The 14,332-nt window shown below is 33.1% G+C and overlaps 1 protein-coding gene across 2 annotated transcripts in view; it reads left to right on the top strand.

Annotated features, from left to right (window-relative positions):
* The window catches only part of Naa15 (N-alpha-acetyltransferase 15, NatA auxiliary subunit), an 80,873-nt gene that overhangs the window by 38,452 nt on the left and 28,089 nt on the right, over positions 1–14,332 (top strand). For both annotated transcript variants that reach the window (XM_026386176.2, XM_026386177.2), the window contains exons 6-13: positions 842–995; positions 6,094–6,213; positions 7,696–7,791; positions 7,928–8,034; positions 9,290–9,362; positions 11,973–12,142; positions 13,388–13,540; positions 14,099–14,227. In XM_026386176.2, the coding sequence (XP_026241961.1) occupies positions 842–995; positions 6,094–6,213; positions 7,696–7,791; positions 7,928–8,034; positions 9,290–9,362; positions 11,973–12,142; positions 13,388–13,540; positions 14,099–14,227 (1,002 nt within the window). The remainder of the gene's footprint in view (positions 1–841; positions 996–6,093; positions 6,214–7,695; positions 7,792–7,927; positions 8,035–9,289; positions 9,363–11,972; positions 12,143–13,387; positions 13,541–14,098; positions 14,228–14,332) is intronic.

Raw genomic sequence — 14,332 nt, forward strand, 5'->3', positions numbered from 1 at the left:
GTTCTGTAGGTACTGATGCAGAGATGGTTGGACATTAATTGTTATTATCTAAGTTATAGCCCATATTGAAAATTTACTGATTGTCTTTTTGTATCCTTTCTACCAGTTTTTTCCTCATTCCCACTTTGAAATCATATCTGGCATCTAGTTATCATTTTTCTTCAGTCTCTTTAATCTGAAATAGTTTTAAAAATGTTCTTAGTATTTCATGACATTGATATTTTTGAAGAGTACAGGCAGTGCTTTTGTAGAATGTTCCTTACTTTGGGGTTTTTAAATATTTTCTCATTAGATATAATTATGCATTTTTGGTAGGAAACTTTAGACATAATAATGAATCCTTCTCAGTTGATCAGATTGAGAGACACATGACGGCTCTTTTTTCCATTTGATTTCTATGTTAAGGTGGTACCTGCAACTATAAAGTTGAGTTTTATCCTCTGTTTGAATTTATTAAACAATTTGAAACTGAATAGCTTTTTTCTCATCAAATTTTAATCACTAATTTTATCATTCATTGGTTATGATTCTTACCTGAATCAATTACTCTGACTCTTACCTAGATTTATTATTAGGCATTTCTTAAGATCTTTCCCCTCTTCCATATTTATTTAATGTACATAAGAACTTATAGATTGTTCTTTTTATTCAATTTATTATAAACTAATATTGTTTCTATTTACTTAATTGCTCCATAGACAGATATTTTGAGTAATTTTTAAAAAATATGATTTACCAAATAGCTGTTATCCTTTGACTTTTTATGTTTTTGAGTATGCAAATTATTTTCTAATAGGAAAACAAAATTCTTACTGTTAGTATTCCTTATGTCCATGTACAGACATCCCCTGATAAAGTGGATTATGAATATAGCGAACTCCTTTTATATCAAAATCAAGTTCTTCGGGAAGCAGGTCTCTATAGAGAAGCCTTGGAACATCTTTGTACCTATGAAAAGCAGATTTGTGATAAGCTTGCTGTAGAAGAAACCAAAGGTATTTTTAAAAGAACATCATTTATTTTAATATTTAATTATGTTGAAGAGCAAGGCTGAGTAGTCATCAGCTGATAGCTGAGTGTAGTTCAACTTTTTGATGATGTAAAATCTAATGATTGTGTACGTTAAATAATTTGTATGTGGTGAAATATATACTTAATGGATATCGTTAATATAGGGGAAATTGCAAATAAAAATTAGTTGAATGAAATAAATCAACAAAGCATCCATTTTTGTGTTTTACTGATGTTTCTGAGACAGGGTCTCCCTGTGTGGCCAACCTAGTTTCAAACTCCTGAGCTTAACTGATCTTCCAGCCTCATTGGGGTATAGCTGGTATCACAGGCATGCTCCACTCTCTTAAAGTATCTTTTCATAAATACAGAGTTTCAAAGTTATTACAGGGTTTAAACACAGAACATAGGAAGCAATTATAAGATATAGGATTAACTACCTTAGAAACAGCTTATTAGCAAAACTACAGTGGAGGAGGTGTGTGCCAGATTTCTTAATTGCCAGTAACACATATTGAAAAATTGGTATTCACTGAAATGCATATAGGACATTCCTGGGTGTCTTTATGGTTAATATGAATGTCTTTGAGGCAGTAGAAAGAACATTAATTCTGGAAGGAAAGGAAACAAGGTTTGGGTTTATATGTGTAGTTTATGATGGAGGTGGGTCAATCCCTGAATAAATGGTTCCTATGCTGCTATTTATTAGAGGGTCAAGGAAAAAAAGGAGGCCCACGTTTTTAGAAGTTGAAGACATGATTGTAAAATATGATAGAAGAATAAGTAATTGAAAAGACAAATAATTTTTTAAGAATACCGTCTAAAATGTTGCTTTGCCCTGGCTGTTTGGGGAACTTATGCTTGCTGGTTTCAAATTTCTTTGATTCACTTTGAAGTTAGACACTATAAAACTATAGAATCTATGTGTGTAGTAAGTATAGTCATTATTTGCTCACACGTAAACTTTTGTGAGAGGGTAATGCTCCTGGCAAGAAAAACTGGACATCTAAAGCTCCTGAGTGAACTGTAGGTCCAGGATAGCCCACTTTAATTTGAATTGATCATCCCTTAGTTTTCTATGGGTTTTAAAGGGAGGAGGTCTTTTGGGTATAGACCGAGGAGAGGGATAGCTAGATCAAATGGTGGTTCCATTCCCAATTTTCCAAGAAATCTCCATACTGCTTTCCATATTGGCTGCACCAGTTAATGGTGGGACTCCACCAGCAGTGTATGACTGTACCTTTTTCCCCCACATCCTCGCCAACAATCATTGTTGTTTGTCTTCATAATAGCTGCCATTCTGACTGGAGTGAGATGAAATCTTAGAGTGGTTTGATTGCATTTCTCTATTTGCTAGTGATAATGAACATTTTTTCATATATTTGTTGATTGATTATATATCATCTTCTGAGAAGTGTCTGTTCAGGTCCTTGGCCCATTTATTAATTGGGTTATTTGTTTTTTTTGATGTTTAGCTTTTTGAGTTCTTTATATACTCTAGAGATTAGTATACTCAAAGCCTACTACAGGGACACAGCCACATCAATGTTTATAGCAGCACAGTTCACAATAGCTAAACTGTGGAACCAACTTAGATGCCCTTCAGTAGATGAAAGGATATATATACATATATATACAATGGAACATTGTGTGTGTGTGTGTATGTATGTGTGTGTGTATACACACAATGGAACATCACTCAGCATATATATACAATGGAACATTACTCAGCAATAAAAGAATAAAATCATGGTATTTGCAGGTAAATGGATGAAGTTAGAGAATATAATACTAAGTGAAGTTAGCCAATCCCAAAAAACCAAATGCCAAATATTTTCTTTGATATAAAGTGGCTGATTCATAATGGGATAGGGGGAGAGAGCATGGGAGGAATAGACGAACTCTAGATAGGGGAGAGGGGTTGGAGGAGAAGGGAGGGGCATAGGGTTATTAATGATGATGGACCGTGATGATCGTTATTATGCAAAGTGCAGGTATGAAGACATGAATTGTATATAACCAGAGATATGAAAAATTGTGCTCGATATGTGTAATAAGAATTGCAATGCATTCCGCTGTCATATATAAAAATAAATAAACAAAAAAAAAATAAAGGAAGTCTGACATGATGGAAAGATCAGAAGTCTGGAAAAAGTAGATCACAAGTTCTTTTTGTTGGTTACCAGGAACAAGGCTTGGACCTCAGTTTCTTAGTAGAAATACTTCATAGTTTTCAAGGTAATTTGAAGCATAATATTTTCTTCATTCCTGTTAATAATTTTATTATTGAGGAAGAATAGTAGATAGGTCAAATTAGATTCTGACTCAGAATTGACCCATGGATTTTAGCAGTTTGGAATTTGTTAGTGATCTTAACAAACACATAATCTGAACATTTGGGAGGAAGGTAATAAAAGCCCAAATATCAGATCTTTTCAAATGAAAGTGAGAGTAGAGGAATTGAAGTTGTTAAGCACAAGTGACTCAGAAGGATTTGTTGTATAGGAAACAGTGGGGTGGTGTAGATGAAATATTGTAAGGATCTAAAGGTTTCTTTTTTGCAGCATGTTTTGTGCTGATTGGGGAATGAAACAAAAGAATACTTGATAATGTAGAGGGGATGTGATCTTGTAGATAATTTGAAAGATGAACTTTAGATAAAAGTATGTATGAATAGTTCATCCCTAGTAACAAAGATGGTTGGTTGTACATGGACAAGCACGTGTAGAAGTAGAGGTATTTGGGAGTTTTCTTATCATTGCTTCCATTTTCTACATGAAAGAGAAACAAGGCACTCAGCTTTTCCACAAAATATATGTTAGGTTTTGGGACAGGTATACAAAGAGAAGGAAGCTGAAAGTGGACTTATTCTAGCTGCAAAGGCATTATTTCTAGTGGTGGTGATTGAGGGGAGAGAATGAGATGATAAAGATCACTTGGAACTTCCTGAAGTTGATGAGTGGGCAAAGATAGGTAAAATGTTTTATAGTTAATTCCTTTGTGTGTGTATGTGTGCATATGCACACGTGTGTGGAACTTAGGATTCAACCCAGAGCCTCGAATACGCTAGGCAAGTACTCTACTGCTGAGCTATATCCCCACTCCTTATATCATTAATTCATGAGTTCCCTCCATACTAAAATAGGTGGGATGAGTTTATGCGAAGGAAATGAGGGTGGATGCAATGTAGAGTAGTAAAATTGCAGGTTATTTTTTATGTTTTCAATGAAGTTGATATTTGATTAATATAGAGTAAGACTTTGCCAGCTTGTATTGTTGATATTATGAGCTTGAGTTATTGGGGGTGGAGATTGCTTGTGTGCATTATAGATATTTAGCAGCATCCCTAGCTTCTTCCCTTTAGATATCAATAGCTCCCATCACCCCAGTATGACAACCAAAATTTCTTTAGATAGTGCCAAAAGGTACCCTGGTTGAAAACCACTGGTATGGATGTTAGGGATATGAATTATTTTAGCTAAATTGCTTGGGTTCAAATTCTGGTTACCAATACTCTTTGAAACATCCTTCACAGGTTTACTTAAGTTCTCTGCTTTACAAATGATGAAAATAATAGTAACTTATTTCATAAAGTTCTGAGAATTTAATTAGTTAATACATAACATTTAAAATGCAAAGTGAATATTCAGTTTGTTTTTAATTACCTGATGGAAGTGAAGAATGGAAGGGTGAAATAATAGTTTGAAAATAATACCTTTGGTGAATGGAAGCTGATTAATAGTATGGGAAAGCAATCCTGAGTAGTGTCAGATGTTCATGTGACTTTGGAGCTCATGTATTTCCATTGCAACTATTGTCTCTCTTTATTCATCTAACTTGCTTCCTTCCATGAGAAATTGTTCAACATTTGGAATTATCCAGTCTTTGGTGTGAAGTAAATAATGGAAGCCTAGCTTTGAGATAGTTTTGATGCTTGTTACTGTTAATGTTATTCAGGGAATGATTTATTATAGCTGGGGGAAGGCAAGCATTGAGTCTATAATTTGCTAACAGGCTTAAAGAAAAGGGAATGGTTTGGGATTGGAGTAAAATTAGATAAGAGACAGTTAAGCTTAAAGCAGTATGCTTATTTGGTTGTTGGAAGAGATAAAAAGATAAGACTAATGGGGCTTTTTTGGTACCTGGGATTGAACCCAGAGATGCATAACCACACTGAACCACATTCCGTTCTTTTAACTTATTTATTTATTTATTTAAAAAATTTTGAGATAGGGTCTCACTAAGTTGCTTAGGGCATCATTAAGTTGATGAGGCTGGCCTTGAGCATGCAGTCCTCTTGCCTCAGCCTCCTGGTCCACGGGGATTATAAGTGTGTACCACTGCTTTCAGCTAGGCCAGGTGATTTTGAATGTGGTCAGGTTGTTATGGATTGCTACCATAGAATTGTTTTGTAGTTGATTAAGGGATCATGAGGACAGGGTATTAAATTGGGTTATTGATTTAGATGTCAAAGTTCTTTTTTATTTTTAATTCTTTTTAAGTTGTAGATGGACCTTTATTTTATTTACTTATACATGGTGCAAGCATCCAACCCAGTGCCTCACACATGCTAGGCATGTGCTCTGCCCCTGAGCCACAGCCTCAAAGTTTTTCTTAAGATATTAGGAATACTTGAGGAAGATGGTGGTTTGGTGATAGGTGTTCAGTTAACATGGGAATGCGGCCTGAGGTTGGACAGTCCTGAATTTATTCCCTGAATAAATAGAGGATCTGAAGAAAATGGCATTTCTAGGGCTAGAGTTGTAGCTCAGAGTGCTAGCCTAGCATGTGTGAGGCACTGGGTTTGATCCTCAGCACCACATAAACATAAATAAAGTTGTAAAAAATATAATAACATTATTTTAAAAAATGGCATTTCTAAATAATGTAGACTTCTAAGAAGGAGATAATAAAATTACATGATAAATAGTCTTCTTGGAGGGAGATGGGACTTCCAGAGGGATACCAAATCTATCCACTTCTCAACATTGATTTATAATAAGGTTTTAAGAGAAATTTTGAGGAAAAGTTTAAAAAAAATTTGAAGATTTTTCTTAGCTTTTTTTTTTCTTAAATAATCAGGGGAACTTCTGTTGCAATTGTGTCGCTTGGAAGATGCTGCTGATGTTTATAGAGGATTACAAGAGCGAAATCCTGAGAACTGGGCCTATTACAAAGGCTTAGAAAAAGCACTGAAGCCAGGTAGAGTTGTTAATGCTAAGTTTTAATTGCTTCTTTTGTTAACATACTAGAAAAATAACTGTTAAGAGTTGGTTCAAAATCTGAATACAAAAGTACATTGCATACTTCCATTTCATATGACAAATTGAGCGTGTCCTAAAATCTTGTTTCTGCTACAAATTGATTGAAAACATCTCAATTTTAAAGAAAACTCACAAATGCACAGTAGCCTCAAAATCATGAAAGGGAAATTTCTTTTTAAAAAAAAATATATATTTTTAGTTGTAGATGGACACAATGCCTTTACTTTTATTTATTTGTTTTTGTGTGGTACTGAGGATTGAACCCAGTGCCTCTTGCATGCTAGGCAAGTGCTCCACCACTGAACTACAAACTCAGCCCTGAAATGGAAATTTCAATTGACAGAAATGGAGATGTTTTCCTTAAGGAAAGATGCAAAGCATAATCTCTGTGGTAAACTGTGGCTACAACAGAAGAGCGTCCCAGTGTCATATGCATATAGCCATGCTGAATGAGCAGTGTTGTTCCTTTGTAGAAAGACAGATAAAATTTCAATCACTCAGATAAACTTGGTTCCAGAAACCCTGTTTGTGGCCTCTCCCCCAACTTCCTCTTTCCCAAAATGGTGTCCACTTGTGGAGACAGGCCCAGAAACAAATAGGCAGGATTCTTAGCAAAACCATATAATATGAAGCTATTTCCCTCAAGTGAGCCATTCTCGTTACCATTGATGTATAGAAGAGAAACCTGACTACAGATACTTTGTAACAAAGATTCTCAGACTATCATGGGAACACAAGCACTGGATAGTAACTAACAGTGACTACAAAAGGGAGAGTAGAGATGGTGGAGGAATTTAAGATGACTAGAGGGCATTGCAGCCATGAAACATGAATAGTCAAGTGAAAGTACTCATTAGGAATCTAGGAAATGAAAAGCCTATTAATTGAAATAAAAATCTTAATAGGCTGAATATAAGAGAGGTCACAGCTGAGAAAAAGTAGTGAAATGAAAGATTAAACTGAGGAAAGCCTATTTATGTTTGCACTGAGAGTAGAAGAAAAAACATAAAATAAATAGGGAGAAATGTAAGAGAGGGGATTGGTCCAAAAGCTCTGGAGAGATCAAAGGAGAGCAGTTAGAGGGTTGAAGATAAATAGTGGAGAAGCAACATTAGGGGGACACATTAGTGAAACCTTTTCAGTACTAAGTAAAGCTCTCAGATTTTGAAAGCTTACCTAAGTGAGAATGGGATAAAGAAAATTATACTGTATAGTTCTAGGTATTTAAGATATGAAAGAAATTACTGGTTATAAATATTTTTAAATGATAATATATTTAGGTGGCAAGATTACAAATAAATTTTCTTCTCATCTTCAAATTGTCTTGTTACATATTTTAATTACTGTGAGAAACTTAAAATTTGCCATAAAAATGTGTAATTTATAATTACATACAAAATCAAGTTTTCTTTTTTCACAGCTAATATGTTAGAACGGCTAAAAATATATGAGGAAGCCTGGACTAAATATCCTAGGGGACTGGTACCAAGAAGGCTGCCATTAAACTTTTTATCTGGTAAGTTGAGAATAATGGCAAAGGCATGAAAATGCTGTTGGTTTTAAGCATGAATACGTAAATGAAGATTAAGGTATGCTTTGTTAGAGTTGTCTCTCTGGGCAAATATAAGCCAACAGGATTTTTCTCTTCCAAGGTGAAAAGTTTAAAGAATGTTTGGATAAATTCCTAAGGATGAATTTCAGCAAAGGTTGTCCACCAGTCTTCAATACTTTGAGGTCCTTATATAAAGATAAAGAAAAGGTAAAATAAAATACAATGTTTTCTTTTAGTGTCATGTCTTTATATTCAGTATTTACAATGATTGAGTCTTGATTATCCCTGTTGTGAATCTGCTATCAGTCTTCTTAGTTTGCAGTTTGAATGCCTCTGTGCCTTTTAATTCCTTTTTCTCTTTGGTAACTCAGTGCTTGTTTTCTTTCCTTTGTTTTTGCTAATAAGTTAATGAGTCAGTGTGGGTTATAAAAAGTTGATAAAATAGTGATTTCTCCAACATTTTCTCTAATCCTTATTTCAGAAGTCAGAAGTGATTTTTTTTAAAACCCATTTTAGCTTAGTAATTTTCTGGTTTTTATTTGGTAGAGAAAAAAAAATTGTCAGAAGAGTTATTTACTGTCCCCAGTGAGTTAACTTACTCTTTCAGCACTGTGTTGTAAGATTCAAAATGTTTATTTAGAGGGTGTTTTAATCTTAATTTACATTAATTTGCTTGCAAGTGCAAGCAAAACATGTTAGTTGGATTAAAAACAAAATATATGAAAAGAATCAGAGAAATGAAACAAATTAAATATGAATAACATGTACTGTAGCTTGCATTGCCAGTCTTTACTGAAAGACTGAAGTTATGGGCTTTATTAATTTTTCTCTTTTCCTTGCACAAATCAAGTCCATAAAAATGTAACCTTGTTCAGCTTAAAGAAGAGAATGAATGAAATAAGAATATTCAAGATCTCTCAGGAAGCCAGGAAAAGGTAGAACAGTCCAGACTCTGGAGAAATCACACCTGGATAGCCACTTGTTCTCCTGGGCCTCAGATGCCCCAGTGTTCTGTTTCACTTTCAACTAATGTTCGCTCCTGGATTATGAAAGTGACAGTTGAACACAACCATCTACTTTTGGAAACTTCTCTTTTCACATACTGTTTAATTCTTGATTCTTAAAGAACAAATGTTACTCGTGGGTGTTATTTATGTGATTTGAGATAAAAATGATTCAAGATATAAATCATATATAGTGTTGCCTTTCCTGATTTCTAGTTCAGCTGATGCTTTATTTTCTACCAGGGAAAAGGAGTTTACCAATAACTTTTTTAAAAAAAGTTAGAGCTTAATGTGTAGCTCACAAATATATTACTTATTTTCAAATTTTTACTCAGAGGGTAAGATATTTATAAAGGTGAGTGTGTTTATTTAGTCTTCATTAGTAAATAGCAAATTTTTCATGAGTGGTAACCATGTATTTTTTTCTATTAAAGTGTGCTTATGTGTTTATACTTTAGGTGGCAATCATAGAAGAATTAGTAGTAGGTTATGAAACCTCTCTAAAAAGCTGCCGTTTATTTAACCCCAATGGTAAGTGCCTAAGCTTTGCCTTTTGAAAACACCTTGAAATTCTTAATACATTATGAACTTCTTAATCAGAAGGTCAGTATTAATTATTTGTTACAAACATGGTACATTACAATTTTTTTCCTACTATAATGAAGAACCATTAATTTGTACATTGTGTAATGATATTTTGTTAGAAGAGATTCATATTAGTTTATTGGGAAAAGTTTATGTAAAATTTAAAACCTCAATAAAACTAGAGGTAACAATGTAAATGTCCTTCCTATACATCACTCAACTTCAGTAATTTTAAATTCATGTCCAAATGTATTCATTTTATTCATTTATAGTCTTACCTACTTCCCTCTGTTCTTATATTCTGAAATAAATCTGAAACTCACATTTCATTTGTGAATATTTCAGTATGTTTAAAGGTAAAGAGCTTAAAATATCTTGTAATTACTATTATCATGATTGAAAATTAATACTTTCACCCAAGTGCTATGGCACATGCTTATAATCCCAGCAGCTCTGAAGACTGAGGCAGGTGGACTGCAAGTTCAAGGCCAACCTTGGCAAATTATCTCAAAAGAAAAAAAATAAAACAGGGCTAGTGTCAGAGCACCCCTGGGTAAATCCCCAGTACTATGAAAAAAAAAAAAAAGAAATTAATGCTTTATTTACATAAACTATCCAGTCCATATTCACATTTCCCATTATATTTGTCTTTTTTCCATACTTTAAAACGTTTGTCTGAATGTAGATCCAGATAAGGTTTATAATTTACTATAAATTTTTTGTTGAAGAAATTTTTTTGTGTGTTTTCTTAGTCTAGATTTTGAATGTACCCCTACATTTTAGCACATTGTTCTTTTGTCCTCTGAATTTTCTGTAAGTTGGTGGTTGGATATAGAGTTGTCTAATATGGTAGCCATTAGCCACAGTGACTACTTGCACTTTTTAAATATTAAACAAAATTCAGTTCCTCAGTTAACAGTACATTTCAAGTGCTGTACTATAGATACTGCCTACCAAATTGGACAGGGCAGATATAGAACATTTCTGTTATTGCAGAACTTTCTAATACATAGGTCTGGCTTGAGGTTTGATTAGATGTGATATTCTATTATGGTTGTTTTGCTTTTATCTTTGTTTTTTTTTTAAACATCAGAGGGGCAAGCCAAGATTATTTTATAGGTGGCGTATTCTTCCATCAGAAGGCATATCTTGTGATTAAAAGAGAAGTTTCATTTCTTTTCTGCTTATCTAGTATTTCAGATTGTATAGGAAAAGCATGATAATAACGTTTTTTCTCCTCTACCGTCTACCTTTTTTTTTTTTTTTTCTGTATCAATTTGGAAAAGAATGAATTAGTTCAGTAGCATCTTTTGGAGATGGCAAATAAAAATTTAAAAATTATAAACTTGTGATTTAAACACACTTGATATTTCCAATCTCAAGTGGTTTTATCCTTCTCGTGCCATGGTAGTAATTGGTAGCTTTTTTGCTATTTGATGTGACAAGATACTGTAGTTTATCTTGTACACTGCCATTGAAGATCTGGAATCATTGTTTTTCCAGGACCTCTGGTTTCTATACTGTGAAAGCCCAAAATGGAACCTGGGGTGTGCATTGCATAAGTTGGTCATTGTTTCTAAGTCTCAGATTAATCTTAATAGTACTTTTTAAAAGGCGTTACCATGGTTTCATTGGTTAATCATCATGATGTTCCTTTGATTATCAGCAATTTCCTACATATTTTACAAATGTGGAAGAGGTTCAATGACATGCCCAAGAATATGCAGCACTTTTGTTGCAGATCTATCAGATCGGGAGTTGGTGAGTTCCACTCCTATTGTTTGTCCACTGAGCCATCTTGCTTTTAGTAGGAAGAAAATAAGCAGTATATTGCTTTATTTGAAAGCAAATAACAGTTCCCAAGTTTTAGAAATTTGAGTTTAAAAAAAAATTTTAGTGTGTAATTTAAATATACAACCCACACAATTTTGGGGGAGTATATTAAATCATGAAGTAAAATATAAGTTTTTTTAAACATGTCATCTCATTTTTGGATATAGTTTTTATTCAGACTAAATAATTCATCTTTGTATATTCAGTATAATATTAGGTTACTAAGAATACCACCAAAATTCAAAATAACTGCATCACAAACATACATACAGTTAAATGCATTAGATAGAAACTCAAGTAGTCTTTTTTGTTTGTTTTTTTAAACCTCATATTACTGGGGAATTTCTTTTGATTCCACCCCCCCACACACCTTAAAAAAGCATCCTGATCATTGCATTCTCTAGTTCTAGTACAGTTTTGTCTCCCTTCACTCTTTTTTGTTTTCTTTTTAAGGCAGTTAGTTATATGATTAATCTTACTTATTAGCCTTATTTGTTATGAAAAGTTCTTAAATGCAAAGCATTGTGCTAAAATATTGTGAGGATGTAGAACAGAAAACATGATCCCTTCCAAAGATTTTATATACCATGATGTAGTTTTTTACACAAACTACTTTCAAACTTCTTTCCTTATGAATATAGGGACCATTTTGAGGGGGGCACTCTTAACATGTGTAATACCTAATCATTTGAATTCTCTTCCCCTATTCCTCACTTTTTAAAGATGATGGAAAGGAGGAACCACCAACTACATTACTTTGGGTCCAGTACTACTTGGCACAACATTATGACAAAATTGGTCAGCCATCTATTGCTCTGGAATACATAAATACTGCTATTGAAAGTACACCTACATTGATAGAACTTTTTCTTGTGAAAGCTAAAATCTATAAGGTAAAAATCTTTCCTTTTTCCTTTAAGGTAATGATATTAGTCATAATTTTTTCTGTATTTTATAGATTCTAAATGTAAGAAAAATGACATCATACAAAACATGGAATAAGAAGTCTATTTCTTAGTCTGATTATGTTTATAATGTGGCCATGCTTTTTTGATCCTTCATCTATGTCTATATACATATACATACATAAGGCCATTCATATGTATTTTATAGGTATGTACTATATATGTGTGTGTATATATATTTCTCATTCACACATATCTGGTTTATTCTCTTGGTTTGGGGGAATAAAAGTATATGTAATCCAAGGGTAATTTTATTTGCTAATAAAGTATGTGATTGTAGTAACTGTTAAGTATGGTCACCTCGGTATGTGTAAATGAAATAAAACAGTGAAGATTTAATTATGAATTCTACATATTATCTTTTCTGATTTGCCTTCTGGGCTCTGCTTATGAATTTTCAGTCTTATTATGATTAGCACCTTAAAGTTGGTTCTTCTTTCTGTTGCAAATACAATTTCATAAATCAAAGTTTTTGAGAGTGGTTATAAACTAATAGTTTATTTAGCAGGAAATTAAGTAATTGTAAATTGCTATTTTGGGTGGGGGTAGGCAGTATTAGAGATCAAATACAGGGTCTTACACACTCTAGGCAAGCACTCTGCCATTACATGGTATTTCTAACCCTTTTAAAGCCCAGGTTTTGTTCATCAGGTTTTATGGCTTTGCCAAATGAACTAGCTGGGTGGATTAGAATGAGGATCATTGGTAGAATATCCATTAATGTTCTAAACAATAATGTTTATCTGTGGTTTCTTTGTTGTGGAAATTGGCTATTAATTTCCTTCTTGGGACTTTTAAGTTGGTATATATAAATTTTTATTTGGCTTAAAGACTTTTATTAATATTTATTCTTAGATTTTGACAGCTATTTTTGAGTATTGCTATGTGCTAGGATCTGCTGTATATATATATATAATGGGGCTAACAGTAAATAAAATAGTTAAAACCAGACTCTCTGTCAGAGAGCATGCATTGTAGATGGCCAGAAAGATAACAGAACTTAGATTGTGGAGGAAAACATGCTTGTATATTGAATAGCATCTTTTGAGCCGTGAGAATATCTTTTTTTTCCCCTTCATTTGTTTATTTTCATTACTTATCAACAGGTAACAAATTACCTGCACAGTAAAATGAGTGTACTTATTGGTTTATTTTGCTTTTGTACCTTGTAAGCATGCTGGAAATATTAAAGAAGCTGCAAGGTGGATGGATGAAGCTCAGGCCTTGGACACAGCAGATAGATTCATCAACTCCAAGTGTGCAAAGTATATGCTAAAAGCCAATCTGATTAAAGAGGCTGAAGAAATGTGCTCAAAGTTTACAAGGGTTTGTACAACTTATGTTCTTATTTATGAATAAAGAGGACTTGAGCCAGTTTATATTCATACTGTCTCCTTTATAAATTTTGTTTTTAATATTTTTATCAGCAAAGTAGTCCAGATTTTAATTAGATTATTATATTAGAAGACATTTAAAACAATGTCAGTATAAAACATTTTCTTTTTACATAGTTGTATGATGGATTTTTAAATTCTGGTTTATATTAGTATATATCTAGAGGAACTTTTTAGGGGATAAGAGAATTAGTATCTATTGAATATTTGCTATGTACTGGTGTTCTTTTTCTTATGCTAATCTCTGCTGCACAATTAACAAACCTTTTATTTAATCATTTGAAAATCTATTATTTTTAGTGATTAAAAAGTAATTTCATTTTCTTTCACATATGAACTATTCCTTTTTACCCTGAGACTTTTAAGTATAATTCCAGCAAATTGTTTTGAGAGAACTCATATCGGTTGATTATCTTTTTCCTTTTTAAATCTTGTGATGAATGGTGTATTTGGTAAGAAATGGTCTTGATATGTGTGATTTTTCATGTAGGAAGGAACATCAGCAGTTGAGAATTTGAATGAAATGCAATGCATGTGGTTCCAGACAGAATGTGCCCAGGCATATAAAGCAATGAATAAATTTGGTGAAGCGCTTAAGAAATGTCATGAAATTGAGAGAGTAAGTACCTTATTTATCTTTTTATTCTGTCAGACATTGAAAGTTTTTTGGAGAAATCTAGTTTTTTTCCTCTTCTATTTATAATTCATTATAGGTGATTCACTG

The sequence above is a fragment of the Urocitellus parryii genome, chromosome 10 (genome assembly GCF_045843805.1).
Source record: "Urocitellus parryii isolate mUroPar1 chromosome 10, mUroPar1.hap1, whole genome shotgun sequence".
NCBI lineage: Eukaryota > Metazoa > Chordata > Mammalia > Rodentia > Sciuridae > Urocitellus > Urocitellus parryii.